The sequence below is a fragment of the Dendrobium catenatum genome, unplaced genomic scaffold, assembly GCF_001605985.2.
Source record: "Dendrobium catenatum unplaced genomic scaffold, ASM160598v2 fragScaff_scaffold_1632, whole genome shotgun sequence".
NCBI lineage: Eukaryota > Viridiplantae > Streptophyta > Magnoliopsida > Asparagales > Orchidaceae > Dendrobium > Dendrobium catenatum.
This window is the reverse complement of record NW_021320094.1, coordinates 1,097,171-1,115,104: the sequence shown is the minus strand read 5'-3', so window position 1 is coordinate 1,115,104 and position 17,934 is coordinate 1,097,171. Positions and strand designations below refer to the sequence as shown.

The 17,934-nt window shown below is 36.0% G+C and overlaps 1 protein-coding gene across 2 annotated transcripts; it reads left to right on the top strand.

Moving 5' to 3' along the window:
• The first annotated feature begins 1,269 nt into the window (after positions 1-1,269).
• Positions 1,270-12,125, top strand: LOC110099049 (protein FATTY ACID EXPORT 1, chloroplastic). 2 transcript variants are annotated; one of them, XM_020826067.2, is made up of 7 exons: positions 1,270-1,515; positions 3,408-3,563; positions 7,877-8,117; positions 11,089-11,253; positions 11,575-11,621; positions 11,698-11,738; positions 11,837-12,125. In XM_020826067.2, exons 2-7 carry the CDS (start codon positions 3,546-3,548, stop codon positions 11,925-11,927), a joined length of 603 nt encoding a protein of 200 aa, XP_020681726.1. In that variant the 5' UTR covers positions 1,270-1,515; positions 3,408-3,545; the 3' UTR covers positions 11,928-12,125. The 2 variants fall into 2 exon arrangements, with proteins under 2 accessions (XP_020681726.1, XP_020681724.1); XM_020826065.2 differs by having other exon boundaries at positions 1,272-1,515; positions 3,387-3,563.
• Positions 12,126-17,934: the final 5,809 nt, after the last annotated feature.

Here is a 17,934-nt window from a genome sequence, read left to right as displayed (position 1 = left end):
CCTTTGGACAATCAACTTGAGGGGGGCTGTTAGCACTCATTACATATGTTTCCATCAGTGTTTGGACCACCACTAACGTTGTCAGTTTGGTTGGCCATATTCCTGCTGCCGAACGGCTTCTCCAGGATATGTTCCCTTTTGCCTTTCTATACATTTGTACTTCCTGTATGAAGAATGGCACATATAGAATACTACTGCTACAGTAAAACTTCTCTTCTCTTCTTCTCTGTTTTCCTCTGTTTGATTTCTACTGTGCAGGTCTCGCAGCTCAGCCAAGATTTCAATTTAATCATCCAATTGATGCTTTGAAGTGTCCAAATATGCTTTGAACTCTTGATTTGGTCCCGTTTGAGCTCATATTGGACCAATTCTGGTGTCGTTGGGTTCGTCTCATTGAGACATTTAGTTTGAATGTAGGTTTATTGAAATAAGTGTTTGGATGGTCCCAAATTTAATTTCAGAATTTTCCAATTTAGATATGTAGAAAGATTCATGCTTGATCAAGATGATTTTCGATGATGTATTAGACATCATTTATAATCAATAACAAACACAATAAATTAATTTCAATTGTGCCAAATTTTGCCAGTTGTCCCTTCTTTAGTTTTCAACATATAAATTGTAGTGTCTTTTATAATATATATTTTTTATCTATGTCATGAATCTTTTACAAATATTTTAGCACGCAACAATAGTATAATTTACGAATTTTGAAATTAAAAGATTTAACAAAAAAAATATTTCTAATAATTTAAAGATAATAAAAAATTTAATTAAAAATAATATTTTTATTAATGCATTTTATGCAATAGAAAAGGAATAACCTTGTCATAAAAACTATATTCTCGTAAAATTATAAAACATAATTGTTAACTAACATATAATCTAAAAATACAGAACATAAATTTAGCACAAATTTTTTTCTTAAATCAATATAAAAATATCAATACCCAGCCTATTTTGACATAATTATTAAGTTTTTTGTGGTTGGCAACCACGAGAACTTAAATTCATGATTTGAACATACGGCAGCCACATACAGGTCATTTTAATCTTTTAGTTGGGAGTTTAGACTATCGATTAAAAAATATCAGTTCGAATCTCGTATATCGTGTGTTTAAGAATCTGCTTTAATTGATCTAAATGTTTGGGAAAAAAAAAAAAAAACTGGTAGCAGCCAGCAATTGATGTGCCACCAAATTGAGAAGTCAAAAAACTTAAAAAAGGTGGCAACTTGCCTCATAGTACCAACTACCAAGTAATATAAATTAGCATAGGAAAATTATGAGTTGGACTGTTCACACTTAATGATCTTCTTTCCGCCCGCAGTAAATCAAGGAATTCAAGCTCCGATAGAAGAAGCCCTAAAATTTTGGAAGTCAAAGTTATACTAAGCGTCCCGATCCATCGATCTTCTTTCTAGGTTTTTGACTTTGTCCTGCCTCTTCCTGCGGCAAGCGTTTGGTTGCTCATCCTCGGCGTCCGGCGACAGACTTGGCAGATCGAGGCATTGAGGTAAGCTTCATCTATCTTCCTTCCCGTCCGCTAGAAGAGCAGCTGCAGTGACCATTGCTGCAGTGCTGTCACTTCTAGCAGCCGGATCTGCCGCGTATCGGCTGGATTGGATTTCAGGCTTCATTGACGGTCTTGGACATCGCGGTCCACTTAACCTAACAAATTTTGCTGATGCGTTTTTCTCGTTATTGGAAGTTTCGGAACTTATTGATACGATGTTGCGTTGAGAGATTCCAAATTGTAATGAGAAGTATGTAAAATGCGTTATATTGTCTAAAGGTCAAAGTTTGCCGTGGAAAATACCAATATTTTATCAAGACATGTATCAAGCTTAATGAGCCGGAGAAAGAGCGAGGCAGAGACTAGGTTTAAATAAATCTCTTAGAAATATTGGTCTACGATATGAAATCCATCTGAACAAAGAAGGGATAGTCAAACTAAGTTATCAAGTAGCAATTCAAAGTGCAATATTTTCTGAGAATTCTATTGAATTTCTCAAATTTCATGTGATTCATTATGTTTTTCCCTTTGCTTGCACTCAACCAATGACCTTCTATTTATAAAGGAGGACCGATTTATTTATTCCATACTTGGTATGTAACAAAATTACGTAGAGATGTGAAGTCTATGTTGGTGTAGCTAGCTAAGCAGCGGATGAGTTAGCTTGTAGTCGACAACCAGTCAAGGGAATTTTGGGCTGTTTTGAATTGAATGAGAACTTTCTTAATGAGTTATTCTAACACAAACCCCTAATCAGCTAGCGAGTACTTTGAGCTAGTTGATGAGCTCTTTTCGGCTAATGACCTTCACTGATAGGTGACATCGTGAGTTTCTCAAATGAGTTAATAGCTTAATGTTGATTGTTGAGGGCCTAGTTAGAGGTTTGATTTTGTGCAACTCGGGGCCTTAGGCAACGCAGGCTTGGCTGGTTCTGACTTGTAGGTGGTTCAAGCTAGTGTCAAGTTCATAATCAACGACTTCTTAATCTTGGTTCAAGTTTTCATGATTATTTTATTAATTTGTCTTAGATAAACGCGATTGTCTACATATATGGAACATAAATCTTCAGATGCAATATGCTTGGTGCATTCAAACTGTTTGTTGAAATCTCTATGTGATTTTTATTTTGAGATTTATTTAATGAAATTGTCTATGAAATATTGGAACTTAACATATTAACAAAAGTTAATTTGTTCCATCCGCAATATTAATAAAATTTTGTGGTTTTATTACTTATTCTTATATTTTGATTATGTTAGGCAAATATACATGCATGTTGGGGTTTTAGAGTAGTGGAAGCTCCACCAGTCTGATGAAACTTTGGCTTTGGCATGCAATTGTTCCTTTTCATATTTTTAAGTATTGAGAGTGCATTGGGTGAACTTGACAACTTTTATTTGTTGAGGGTGTTTCGATATGTGCCAATCTCTTGGCGAATTATCAAATTGCACATATAGGTTGTATTTTTGCTATGCATGCTATTTATGGCTTTCAACATTACCAAAGAAACACTTAGTAGTGTGAATAATTTGATTTGCTCATTAATTGGACTATATCATGTAATTTTAGCATGTATGCATTTATGTAAAACATCATCCACAGCCTCTTGTCAAAAAGCTTAAAGGTGCCTTTTAATGAATATTGCTTTTAACCTGCATAAAGGGGGTGCCTAAGAGTATTTGAATAACCACTGATATTAACTAAAACCAAGAGTTTGGCGCAGTTGTCAAATTTTACCTTGTTAGTAATTTAAGCTTCCAATAGCTGTATATTAGCTTTTTATGCTCATTCATTTTGGAACCACTGGTAGTTCTTTACATTTATTAGAATTCAAATACCTTTTGTTATGCTAATCTAACTATGGTATTTAGTTGTTGCTTGTATCCATGGAGGCTCTACAACTTTCTAGTTTTCACGTTGCTAATGAGAGGATCTCATTGGGGCACTATCTTTCTTCATCTACATTGAAAGCTCCTTCTTTGAGAAGTTCAGGACTGGATGAAAGGTTTATTCGTAGCCTTAAGATACCCATGACTATTAAGGCAAAGGTATTCCCTAACTCTTTGGCAGTTTCTTCTCTGAAAAACCATATATTTTTGATAATTAGGACCTAATATTTTGAATCTGATGTTAATTGGTTGTGTTATAGATAACTAATTTTGATTGATTTATCATGATTTCATTTTTTTTTAATTGAAAAATTTTCATTTGTTGATCATTTCCTTGAGATCTACCCGCAAATTGATTGACGAGCTTCAACTTCTTAGAAATTATGAAGCATGTGTATTTATCCATTTTATTATTATTATTATTATTATTATTATTTATAGAAGAAGCTCATCATCTTTATTATCATGATTGGTCTTATCCCAACTATTTCTGATTGGCTTTTGAGCCACTGCATTACTCTATAAAAGATTTAGTCTGCTAATATGGTAAGAAAGTGATGGATGGATGGAAGGGCTTATGTTGAATGATATCAACTTTTATCATTCTATATTGTTAATTTTTTACTAGATTCCTCAACTTTCATGCCTTATGCAATTATTTCCTTTTTTCAAAATCTGTAACTGAGCCCCTTATTTTTGCTTAGATCTTCATCAATGTTTTTCATTTTTAATTCATTTAATTGGTTGAAATTATTCTTTCGGGGGTATGGGTTAGAAATTGAGCTAAAGGGTGTTCTCACTAAATTTAATTGCTCTAATCTTGCCAAGCTCAACTCTACACCGCTCATGCCACCTCCCAACATCTATCTCCCTCAACCTCTTTTCTTTCCTTACTCTATCCATGTGCACCTCTTGTCTGTTTATGATTCAACAAGAAGTGTTGATGGAGTTTACCTCCCCACTCCGGTGGTCTCATTTCATCACCTCCATCTCCCCAATCCACAACTTTCCCTTTTTTTTTTTTTGATATAGTTGTATGATGCCTCCAAACTCAACTCTATGTTCCTCTCTCTCTCTCTCTCTCTCTCTCTCTCTCTCTCTCTCTCTCTTCATCTTTTCCAATTTTTCCTTTTCTTTCTCTCCTTCCTTATTTTATTGGGATGATATGATTGAAGGTGGGTGGTGAAGAGCGGTGCCACGGCACCCTCTCACATCTCTCTCTCTCTCTCTCTCTCTCTCTCTCTCCATCCCTCTCTCTCTCTCTCTCTCTCTCTCACACACACACACACACACAAATTACTCTATTTTCTCCCAACTAGTGAGATTTTTCTCCCCTTTTATCCAAGATCTTGTTGTGTAATGATGTGGTAATAATGCAAACACTTTTGTTTGTTTTGCAGTTTTTCTTTCTATCCTTTTCCTAATCTTTTCCACACACATTCTCTCCCTTTCTCCCCTTGTCTCTATCATCTACTGATGTTGAAAACATAATTCACTACACCTTGAATGTTCTCACACCCTCCTTTCAAGCCTTCAAAGCAACCATATGAACCCACCTTTAACCCATGAGTTTGGATGACTCGTTCTTCTTTTTTGTGTAGCGAAGAAAGTAACTAGCAAGTGAAGCCGCTCGGGAGCTTCAACACCTCCTTTCATCCAGACCTAGAGCTGTCCTCACAGTCGTGTTCATACTTTGCCCATCTCAATTGGCTGTGAATTTTCAACACTCCATGTCTATAAATAGGGTCGAACAAACTCCACCAGATATCGAGTAAGCTAATCCCCTGCACACCCCCAACCATCATAAGTTTATTGCCAAATATATGGGAAACTAGGACACTGTGATGAATTAATGGCATCATAATAAGCCAACATGTAATGGTACCTCGTCGATTGTTCTATCCCTATTGGCTAAAGTCTCATTCATCTCCACTATTTCATCGTCAATATCTAAATGGATATTGGATATCGAGGCAACGTCCCATCCTACAACAAATAACATTCATCATGCCAAACCCTATCATGGCTTGCAGCTTGTGGTGCTTGGTGATAGTCACTCGTTGTCAATACAAAACACTTGTATGCCATCCCTCCCTTCCCAATGAGTAAGCTTATTCTCTTCAAAATACCTTATGTGCCCATTCTTTCCCATAACTTACTCTCAATTCACAACCTAGCAAATGACAATCCATGCTCTATTACATTTAATGCCAATGGCTATATCATTTTAGACTTGAAGATCAACATACCACTCCTTAAAGGACCTCATAATGGCTTTTACTCTATATGGCTTGATACTTCCACGTAAAAACTTTGGTGTCTCTTATGAACGCTACACCCTCTCACTTATCTGATTGTGTGCTGGATCTTCGTACAATACTAAGACGTTAAACTAAATATTTCTCTACCGCCGCGAATACTCCAGGACGCAACATGGCTAATACACAACTCCACCTCATCGACAACTCCGTTCGCTTTGGTATCCACTTAAATCATCAGGGGCCTATGGGGTCATCTCGAACACTCGTATGTCTCAACTCTTTGTTTTAGCTAAATGCAATTCTACAATGTGCACTACTTCTTCTAATCACTCATATGATGCTTATTATTTAACAAAGAATCATCATTTACCCTTCATTTTTATGCAATCTCATAGACCTATCTCTCTTGAGTTAATTCACTCTTAACGTTTGGAGTCCTTCCCCAACCGCCTCTTTGTATGGCCATCACTACTATTTTGTATATGTGGATGATCACTCTTATAATATCTTGGTCTTTCCCAACATACTAAGTTTGAAACTACTCATGTCATTGCCCAATTTAAAATATGGTGGAATGCCAGTTCTTGATGCATACAACTAGATAGAAAAAAAACCAAAACAGAGAACACAATGACTAGTAGAACTTTCTCAATTCAAATTATAGAAAATCAACACCAAACAAACATCAAAACAAACGAAAGTTAGACAAAACAAAACAAAAATAAAAATAAAACAAACTACCCTCAGAACAACCAGCTAGTGGTCACCTCACATGCATCAAAATAGTAGAAGATAATAAGTGCTGAAAGACATGCAAACCAAAGGTCCACCACAGTAACTTTGGGCCAACGTCCACCACAAGACTCCTCCGGCAAATGCTACCAAACAAGCCAACAACTCTTTCAAGAGCTTGAGAAGAAAAATACAAGTGGGTTGGAAACTTGTGGAGAGAAGAAGTGGGTAAGAAGCCCAAGATGAAATCAAAGAGAGGAGAAGAGAATTGGAAATAGCTCGCAAGCTTTCCAAGAAGAAACCCTCAGATTTTTAGATATCTTCACTCACAAAAAACAGTTCAAAATGTCACAAATCAGCCACTATATATAGGAGAGGAGAGGGAGCCCAACAATCCAAACAACCGCCCAATGAATCCAATAAGCAAAGGGGAGGTAGAAGGCCAAAAGGCAGCCGAAGGGAGCATCACCCGAAAGGCCAACAGGACACATCCAACGAACAACCAACGCCAGGGGGAAAGGGATCGGGCTGGGGGAAGAACCGGAAGGCCGAAACAGAGGGGGAATGAACCCGGACAGCAGATTAATGAGCTGAAAAAGGCAGCAACTCACAATAATGAGTTGAATAAGGCAGCATAATACAACAGCTCCCCAACTGGGCAGCAAAACCCGAAACAACCAAGCCCAAACCAAGGAACCAAGTCAGCCCAAAAGCCATGGCACCAAAGAAACTAGCACACCCAAGGTAATGCAAGTCCAAAAGCACAATCTACACCCAAAAGCACTATCCAAATTTATTCAGCTGAAAACTTCAACTAATAGGTAAAGACCAATTGCATGTATATCAAAACCCAGCTTATTGTTCAATCATTTAAATGTGGGACTGCTCATTTTCTCACGCTTCTTGTCAATTTCTTTGTTACGATAATGTCTTGTCTAGTCATCACCAGATTAGAAAGCTTTTATTTCCATTTGTATCAACTGTGTCATGTATCAGACATTGAATCTTCCATGTGAGAGCTAGTATACAAAGCCAAATTTTGAACTAACCTTTATCATACAGAGCCCAACCATGTGGGATGGATCACTCAAAATTATAAGCAAACTATCATATATGAACAATTAACTATAATGCCCCTTTGTTTTAGTACAAATAACTGGTTTTTATTTTTATTTTTTATTTTTTAGTACAAATAACTAGTTTCCTAGATTGTACCTGATGAAAGGGGTTTGATACCAATCCAACCTAGAAATTAGGCCAATGAATGCCATGTATATCAAGGCCCTTCTCGTTTATCAATGAGATTAGTTCACCTGCTTTCGGGTTTGTCTGATCACTATCAAGCATTAAAGATCATGAGCATTGTCTAGCTAATTTTTTTTGCTTGAAACAATAAATGAAAAAAAAAAAAAAAAATTTTTTTGCTTTTGAAACTCATTTAAGCATATTAGCTTGATAATTAAATTTCTTTGTTTCCAGACATTTGTTTCTATGCGCCTTAATGGAAGCAGCAGAAAAACTCCAGGTTACGAGGACAATACTATTTTAAAATTCACAGAAGGTCATTCAGAGAAATTTGTGGATGAAGCGATAAAGACACATTCGACTCTAAAACAGAGTGATGAGAAAATAGGAGCAGATCTGTATGTACATCAAGAGCGTGCTATTGAACAAAAAGGATATGCAAAACTACATGATTTTTGCTTGGGAATCCCCTATGGTGAGTGTTTATCTACTACATGTATTATGATTTCTGATTCTCTCCCATGGTGATAGTATTTGTATCTTTCGTTTAGTCTATCCAATCATCTTGGTTTGGAATTTTGGATGGATAAACTGAAATTAGAGAATTTGGCATTAAATCACATTATTTTTTTCTTGCGAATGTAATTTTTATAACTATAGTTGATCTGGTCATAGTCATGTTTGCTTTCTTGAAGGTTCACTAGTCATTATTTTTGTATGTACTGTAGATCAAAATTGGGTCTGCTACACTTGTTATCAAACTCATTTTCAATCTAAAAACTTAAACTTATGAGTGAGACTAACCACTTGGTATCTCTATATTAATATATATTTTCAAATATATGATATGAACTAAACACAATGTTTTCATATGTCCTAACAATCTCTTGCTGAGAAGATAGCTCTCCTCATCAATCATAGCTCCCTCATAAGTAGAATTTTTTCAACACCATCAAATATCATATGCTAAGTAGAATGGAGGAGGTCATGGTTGGGCGGAGCCATGGGGCCCAAATCAGCCTAGGGAGGAAGGGAGAGATTCACACCATCATTACATAGAAGGAATTAGTGGAGGGAGAAGCCATTGGGGTTTGGATGCGAAATCGAGAAAGTTGAGGATGCCAGTGTTTGAAGGGGAAGATGCTTAGGGTTGGGTGTATTTGGTGGAGTGTTACTTTGCGTTCAACGTCCTAACAAAAGCGAAAAAAACTCATGGCGGTAGGGCTATGTTTGGAGGGAAAAGCCCTTGTTTGGTTTCAGTGGAGGGAGGCTCGATATCCAGTCTATTTATGGGGGAAATTGAAGGAGTGTTTTTTGGAGCATTTCCAAGCCATTCATGAAGGATACCTCCATGAATAGTTCCTATGCCCTAACTCAAGAGAGGACAGTCATGGAGTTTTGGGAGAAGTTTGAGCTGTTGTTAGGAAGACTGAGAGGAATTTTCGAGAAAGGGTTGGAAGGGAATTTCATGAAGGGGCTTAGAGAGGACATACGAGCAGAGTTTAAGGTGTTGAGACTTAGAGGAGGGCTTAGAGAGATGATGGAGCTTGCTCATAAGGTGGAGGAAAAATCTCGGAGGGAGAAGGCCATCAAGATCAACATCATGAGAGGGCTTACGAGAGTACCTCTACGACCCTGGCACCAAGAATCAGACGATGTCGTTTCAAAGGGAAGCACCGAAGGAGAAGGGCACTGGAGTTCGCCCTGGAGACAACTTTAAGTGCCTTACACAAACGGAGATGCAAGATAGGCGGCAAAAATGTTATATTGTAGTTGTAATGATAGGTGTACACCGGGGCACAAGTGTAAGGATCAAACTTTTCAGGTTCTCACCGTCTGTGATGACGAGGAAGCTAAGGAGTGATGTGGGAGTGAACATCGGTGGAGGGGGGACAACTACATTTAGACATGTAGGTCTCCTTGAACTCAGTGGTGGGATTCACTCTGAATCGCACCATGACAGTGAGAGGAGAAACAACAGATAGAGAGGTAGTGGCGTTGGTAGATAGTGGGGCTACCCACAACTTCATCTCTAACTAGGTCGTAGACCAATTCGGTGTGAAACTGGTGGACACAGGGTGCTATGGGGTGATGACGTGTTAGACAGGCAGAGGAGTGTATAGGGGGGTAGTTTTGACCATACAAGGAGTTCAGGTGAGAAAGGCATTTCTCCCATTGGAGTTAGAGAGCATTGATGTCATCCTGGGAATGAAATGACTATAGAAGTTGTGAAAGATCAAGATTGATTGGCAGACGCTAACGATGGAGTTCAAGGTTGAAGGAAGAAAAGTGATTACTAGAGGGGATCATAGCTTGTCTGAAACTATGGTTTCACTCAAAACTTTGGTCAAGATGATACAAGGAGCAGGGTTGTACTATTTAGTGGAGCTGCAGAGCCTAGTGGAGGTATGAGATTTGGGGCTGGGCAGTCCCCCCCCCAATAGAGATAAGGTGTTCCTCAACCAATTTTTATCTTTCCACCTTGAGGACAATGTGCTTTTTTGGGGGGGTATGCGTTAAGTATGTGATTTTCGTAGGGTTAGGGGTATGCGTTATTTGCTGAATTTAGATTGTTCTTAGGGTGTTTGTGCTCTATCTGGCGGCTAGAGATTTTGGAGAGCATATATTTTTCTCAAATTGAAAATCCACTTGTATCTTGTCTTTCTTTCATAAAACTTTCAATAAAAAAAGTGTAATTCATGATTTTTTTGTTGTTTGTTTTCTAAAATTGTTGAAATCAGATTTCAGCTAAGGCTTTTCCTAAATTTATGCAAGCATTTCTTATCCAATCCCCTTCTTGGTTTCATACTTGTTGAGAAAATAATTTATACCCTTTCGCTATTTATAATGATGGATTTTGATTCGCTTGAATGAATGTCAGTTTTTCCTTACTGTTTGATCCTCGTGGAATTTTCATGAATGGTTGTTTCTTGTGGCCGATTGAAGATTAAGATAGACATACTTCTTTCATCTGTACCTTCTGGCATGTAATCATCCGCTTTAAAAAAAAATTAAAGTTTTATTATTAGTCAGTCGTTTATTTATAATTTTTTTCATAATGTGCCAGGAAGAATCTTTTTCTAACTACATGATTTCTTGGGAAAAAAAGACAACTAGTTTTAAATGTTCGGAATCTATTAATAGCCACTGAATAAGGAATTGGTCTTGGAAATAATTTGTTCTATATTTAGTGACAAATCTAGACCATTCTTGTCTGCTTTTGCAAGCTTCAACTGTTGTTTTGACTGTACTAGTTTCTAATTAAATTGATTGCCTCGATATATATTTACATATTTGTTTTGTTTATAAATTACTGCAACTTGTTCCTAAACATTTTTTTTTTCTTTCAGTACGCCCCAGGGGGTTGCCTTATTCCATTTTTCTTAAGAACTCTACTTAACCAACGGATAAATCTGTAATTAACATCTTAATTACATATAATTCAGGTGGTTTTTTGTTTGCTGGAGGACTTTTTGGTTTCCTTTTTTCAAGAAACTCAGTAAGTTTAACTACAAGCTTGCTAGGGGCTGGTATATTGGTCTTGGCGGCCATTAGCCTGAAGGTCTGGAGAAAAGGCCTCAGCAGCTCACCATTCGTGTTGGGACAAGCAGGTAGCAAAATATAATCATCATTTATTATCCAAATTAAAAGAAGTACATCTTCTGAACCATCGAGTTAAAATGTATCTGCCATTCCGATTTTTTTTTACTTTTCAATCAAAATGATCCTTCACAAGTGCGACTGTGATGGATATTTGCCTACATTTCGAACAAATGCTAGTTTTAAACGGTATTCTTCGCTGTTTCATCTATGATTTTCGTTAATAAACTTCTAGATAGGTTTGGTAATGCAGAAATTCTATGAAGTGGTTATTTGAATCTCAATAATTTATCTTCTAAATTCTAATTGCTTTAGCTTTGGTTGTACTACAGCCATTGCTGCTACTCTCCTTGTGAAACATTTCCAGTCTTATTCCTTGGTAAGTGACACTAAGCCTGTCTTCTATCTTGTTTTATCTGGTTTCTGTTGTTAATATAATTCGCTCTCTTTAACAGACAAAGAACCTCTTTCCTTCTGGGCTTTATGTCTTCATGAGGTAATCCTTCCCCAAATTCCCCAATTCATGTTATTATCATGAAATTTATTTACTTCAAATTCTAGTAGATAACTAGTAGTTTCTTTTGAAAATTGCAGTGTTGCAATGCTTTGCTTCTACTTTTATGTGCTATTCTCCGGTGGTAACCCGCCTCCAAAGAAGAAGCTTGCTGCTACCCAGTCCCCTTAGTCCCAAATTCTTCATCTTCATGGTTTTTTATCATAGAGCAATCATTAGTAGTTTCTTTTTGATATATCATTACAGGGAGACGCCATTTAGTACAATAAATTTGTAACAAAACTTACCTGATTGTTACTTACGATGGAAATGTATAAAGGAAATTAAGAAAAAGGGTTTTAGTTTATTCAAATTACACTATTGCTACCATCACCATTTATATTTAAACATCAAATCTTGTGTACTAAATTTTGTAGATGAATAATTTGTGAAGATCTGCATTCAACCAAGCTCAACTCTGAAGTTTGCCATTCTTCATAGAATGGCATATTCATTTAATTATCTGTTAGTATTATGAAGCTATGGCTGAGTTTAGGGTTCAGTGAACTGCATTTTTTATGTTCATGCTGCGCTTTTACTGTTGATAGAGACAAAATCGGACGATTCTTTCCCTCCGGTGTTTGTACAGAATAATCTCTTGTCAAGTTGTGAGTATAGAAATTGTTAGCGTCGAGCATCAATGTCAAGATAATGTTAGACTTTGATGTTTGTATGGTGTTGAAATGTTGATATTGTAATGACAACAGACGCTAATGTTGAAATGATATCAAATATTGCTATGAAATCAAAGTCATGACCTGCCAAAGAAAAATAAAAATGAGAATATTTGATGAATGTGATAGTGATTGTGGACGAATGATTTAGTGTTGTGGATATAAAATAAGAAATTTAGTTTTTATGTTTTAAACAAATAAAAATTTAAAATAAAGAAATTTATATCAATTGTTTTTGTAAATATATAAGTTGCGTATGTTGGACATGCATGTTGAATTTGTATTTAATATTTTTTAATCAGATACATTTTCGACGTGTTCGACATGTGTTTGAAGCGTGTTGTATTGGATACATATCAAATAGTGCACGTTTTTTTGAGGAGAGTAACGATACATCATATCTTCACAACTTTTTTATTACCCCTATACCATTTTCTTTTCTTCCAAAATCACTTATTTTTAATTTATTTTCAAATACGTTTATTTTCCAATATGGTTTCATTTGGTTATCCCTTAACTTTTGTAAAATGTAATTTTAAAAATATTATTGGAGCAAATGAAGTTCTCCAATGAAGAATCATATATCAAAATTTTTTTCAAAACAGTAAAAAAATAAGATTCTGCAAAAAAATATTTTCACATAACTACATAAGTGACATATTCAAACAGTAATAGACTTCGTTGTTAAACGAACAAGAAAAAAATAAGCCGCGTCAACGAGGCCTAAATCATTGTCTATCTCTCCGTTATAAAGAAAAATAATACAAGTCGGCAACTAAACTGAGTCAAACACGTGCGTGCAGTGTGAACACGGCTTCCATGCCAAAGCTAAATAACTTGGTAACGAAGATATAGACTCTGACGTTAGCAATCAGGATATTATTATTTTTATAGAGTTTTGAAACCGTAGTAGTGCCAATTATTAAAAATATCTCTTTTCCTTTCTCCCCTTACCACCGCATACAAAGGAGACTTATCTACTAAAGCTATAAAACAGAAACAGAGCAGCAGCAGCCAGAAGCGCGCCTGGAGCCATGAAGACTGAAGGATTAGAGTCCGAAAGCGCCAACGGAGGAGAAGCTCTCTACTACGTGATCGTTGCTTGGCTCTCCATCATCTCTTGGGTCATATTCAGCTTCGGCGGCAGCGACAAGAAATCTTCCCGTCATGACCGCCGGAGAAAGAGGTCGCCGGCGTTCATCTCTTAAGGAGTTTGTTCTGTTAATTTCTTGTTAAAAGATGTTAAGACTGTTTTTGTGCTGATGATGCTATCTATGTAAATAGGATAATTTTAAATGTTATGTATGTAAATATAAACTATCCCTTTCTGGTGCTCAGTTTTTTTGTTTTTTGGATAGTCTTCTCTGTATGGGTGGAATAAAAGAGTATGTCTATGAATTTACTATCACCAATGTGTATTATTTAGCTGAGATTTATGATGATTTAGCAGAGAGCATAGCATATACGATCTGATTAGCTAATATTCTCCTGATTCAGAAGAAGAATGGATAAAAACAAATTTATATTTATTTTCGTTGTTGCAACGATTTTTTGTTTAAAGTAGAGAATTTTCTAATTAATAATTCATTGCGAGGATAATCTATTTATTACTTGCCTTGATACGTCATGCAAAAATTATGGTGTCTCATAAATGCTAGACCCTCTCTTCTTATCTGCTTGTGTGCTGGATCTTCGTACAATGCTAAGACGTTAAACTATATATTTCTCTACCGCCGCGAATATTCCAGGACGCAACATGCCTAAATTTTTTTTATTATTCTGCCGACAATTTTGTATTTTGTATTGGTTGTTGAGTGGGAAGAAATATTTTATAAATATCAATTTTTCTTGTAGTCTATGGGATTTGCCTTAGAAATGAGTGATGCTACTGCCTCTCGTTTGTGGTGACTTACTTTCTTACTGTTTTTAAAGTAAAATTCTAGTAAAATTAAAATTTTTATGTTAAAATTTTATTTTAAGAAATTTTAAGAAAGCTTTCTTAAAAAAAGCCTTAGGCGACTTTCTTAATGTTTTTAAAAATAGATTTAATGTAAAAAAAATTTTAGTTCAAAAAATTTGCTATGTAAAAAAGTTATTTCAAACGATGTCTTAATATGTTGACATTTGAGTTAGAATAAAGAACTTGAGTGCAACACATAATTACATGAACTTTCTAAGCTTCTTCTAACATTTTCTCTATTTTAGCATGAGGATAAATTATTCTATGGAGACGTCAGATATAGTTGTGTCTGGAGGCGAATTAGAGCTTGTCACGTCACCATCTACACAATGGATATACAACTATGATATACAACAAGATAGCGGGGTACATAGCTGCATAACACAATAAAAAAATGACGTGACGTACTCTGATTTGTTTCCAAACAACATTTGATGTCAGGCATTTCTGATTTACGTAGTTATAAACTCCCTGCTTTACATATTCTATACAAATATTCTAATATAAAATGCACACAAAAATAATCATAACAGTACACTAGACCTGCTCCTAGTAAGACTATTTAATGCCCTACAAATTGCAATCTAAAAACTCTCTGTTTTGTTGGTAATTCCCTTCACTAACATAATTTGACAAAATCAGTTTGAATTATTGGCTGTTTAATATATATTTAATTAAATGCTGGACAATGATGTTCCCATTATCTGATAGGTGGCTGCAACTGCTTTAACAATCCGAAATTTCTTCAGAGAGGCTTTAATATGTTCCTATCCATCTAAGGGATCCCAATTGTCAGAGCAGGGTTAGCTGGAGGGCTGACCTTCACTGTTCTTGTTGCTAGGCTTGAATTGTAACAAGTGGCCGCCAAGGATTTTTCAGATTTATTAATGTTTCATTCTATTGATTTATAATGAAAATTTGTGTTTGTTTGGTGTCTTGATATATTTGATTGCTCAACCATTGTTGTCATGCTCATCAAGTGTGAATTGTCTTGAGATGGTCAATGGCTGGCGCCACGTGGCTATGGTAGCAGTTAGGGGCGGATTCAATCTTTTTTTTTTAGGATGGACAAACTTTATATATAAAAAAGTAAATATAAAAAAATATGTATGTATTTCATTATCAAAATTTTAAGTGAAGTATTGTATTTCATTATAATTTATGAAATAAAGAAAAATTATAAACTTTGCATTCTATTTTACATTTTATGATAATGTTGCATAATGACTTCATTTGAAATATAATCAAATACTTCTTTCTCAATATATGACACTAGATAGTCATTGAGTCAAACATCATCCATTTTGCCACGCTGCCGATGCTTAATAATCTTACGGGATGCAAACTTGTGGATGGGCAAGAAAACTTGGGATGATAAAATTAGGGCAAAAAAGTGTTTTTGGGGCAGGGCAAAATACCAAAACGACCTCCACTAATACATTTTGAGGATCTAACATCAATGTGGATCCTCCTATGACAACAACGGCCGGTAGCTGAGGCAGCAATGAAAATCAAAATTATAATGTATTTAGAACTTGGTCAATTCTAACGATTTTCAAATGCACCAAAATTGAACTAGTGGGTGAATTCTAAATAATTCAAAATTTTACTCTTCATTTTCTTTTACTCCAAACCAAACATAAATATATTCAAAATTCTTGAATTTAGAATGTTTTAGACCTATTTTTACTTCAAATCAAACAACCTTTAATTAATTTGGAATTAAACTCTTTATAATATAACCAGCACGAGAGCTTGAGTTATAAATAATATTTGTATCGATGGAGGTTTATTACGTTTAAGGTGGAACAATTTGATGGATTTGGAGGTTTTGATCTCCATTGAAGAAGGATGTAAACAAGTCTTAGCATATAGGCGTCAAAAGGTAATCTTCCAACAAATCTAACAAAATGTTGAGATGCTCGAGTTGGCTTTTAGTGCAATTACCTCACATGCCATTTAAAATTCTTCATAAAAATTTATAGATTTTCTTAAATGTGGAAGAAAGGCACCAAGCTTTGACTATGTTCAAATAGAACTAAATTAGCTAATCAAGGTTACCTCTGGTTTGAAGTAGACCTGTTAATATTGAACCTGATCCAAACCCGACCCGAAAATTTTGGGTTTGGGTTGACCCGAGCCCGAAGCGGGTGGGGTTTGGGTCCGGAAAACTGACCGGTTTGAAAAACTGTGTCGGATTCGGGTTGACCCGGAAACCCGATAATGACTCGAACTGACCCGAATAGTGCCTGGTCAATTTCGTGTTCGACCCAAACCCGAACCGTGACCCGAAATTGACACCCCTAGTTTGAAGTACAGTTTTGGGATCAGCTTCACCTGATGTTATAAGAGAACTTGGCAAGGCTCAGCTTAGGAGAGGAATTCACCAGTTCAATTCATCACAGCAGAGGTGCCCTTGATTATGTTCACTTTTATTCGTTGGGGCCATCCAATGTGCTTTATAATTGAGGTAATGGATAATTATTGTCCATTATCGATGATTATTCAAGAAGGGTTTGTTATTACCTGTTGAAAAAAGGAATGAAGTCTTTACAAACTTCAAATAATAGTTCATGATTGTTTAAAACTAGAATGAAAAGAAGACCCAACGAGGCTTAGGGTGATTGGTGGGTGAGCATGGTTGGGAATCCTCTATCCCGAGTTCGAACCCTCTCTACTACGACCTCTCCTCTTCGGTGGGGCAAAGTAAGTGTCAGTCTGATGTCGGTGGGTGACCTTGTTAGGTTCTGTCGAGGGATTAGTTACGCCTCCTAACACTCTCTTTAGAGTGGAAGCATATAGATACTACAGTTAAAAAAAATTAAAAAATAAAAGAAGCTGAAGAAGCTGAAAATAGGTAATGGGTTAAATTTTCTTAACCAGTTGTTTGATGAATTATGCACGAGGCTTTGTTAAATATCTAAATTATTATGGCAAGAAATTATCAACATAATGGATTAGTGGAAACTGAACTTCAATTTTCTTGAGCTCTGAAGTGTATTTTCTCGTGGTATCTTGAGCTGGGACAATGAAGAGCTACAATTTGAGGCGATGTAACATTGAAGGAAGATCTACTAACTTCAAAACTCACCAACTAAGGATTTATTTGGGGTGGCTTCCTCGCTGTTTTGTTTTTCAGACAGTAAGCACAATTTTATTTTGTTACTGTTTTCTTGTTTGTTTGTTTTATTTTCGTCACTATTTTTCGAAAACATTTCACCATGGATAGTTGTTTCCTACGGTCATAATTGTGATACCCCAGATATCAATAGTGAAAGGATTCGTCTGACATTCTGATCGAACTCCATTCCAGTTGCCTTGCTCAGACCTGAAATTGTTAACCACATATAATGAGCTTACAAAGCCCAGCAGGTCACCAAAGCCTACAACTGAAATCAAAGCACGGCGATGCTATCAATATGCAGGTCAATCAATCAAATCCATATCAGTCAATGGTCAATGAGTCTATGCAATACGGAAATCCAGAGTCAATGAAATCAAGTCT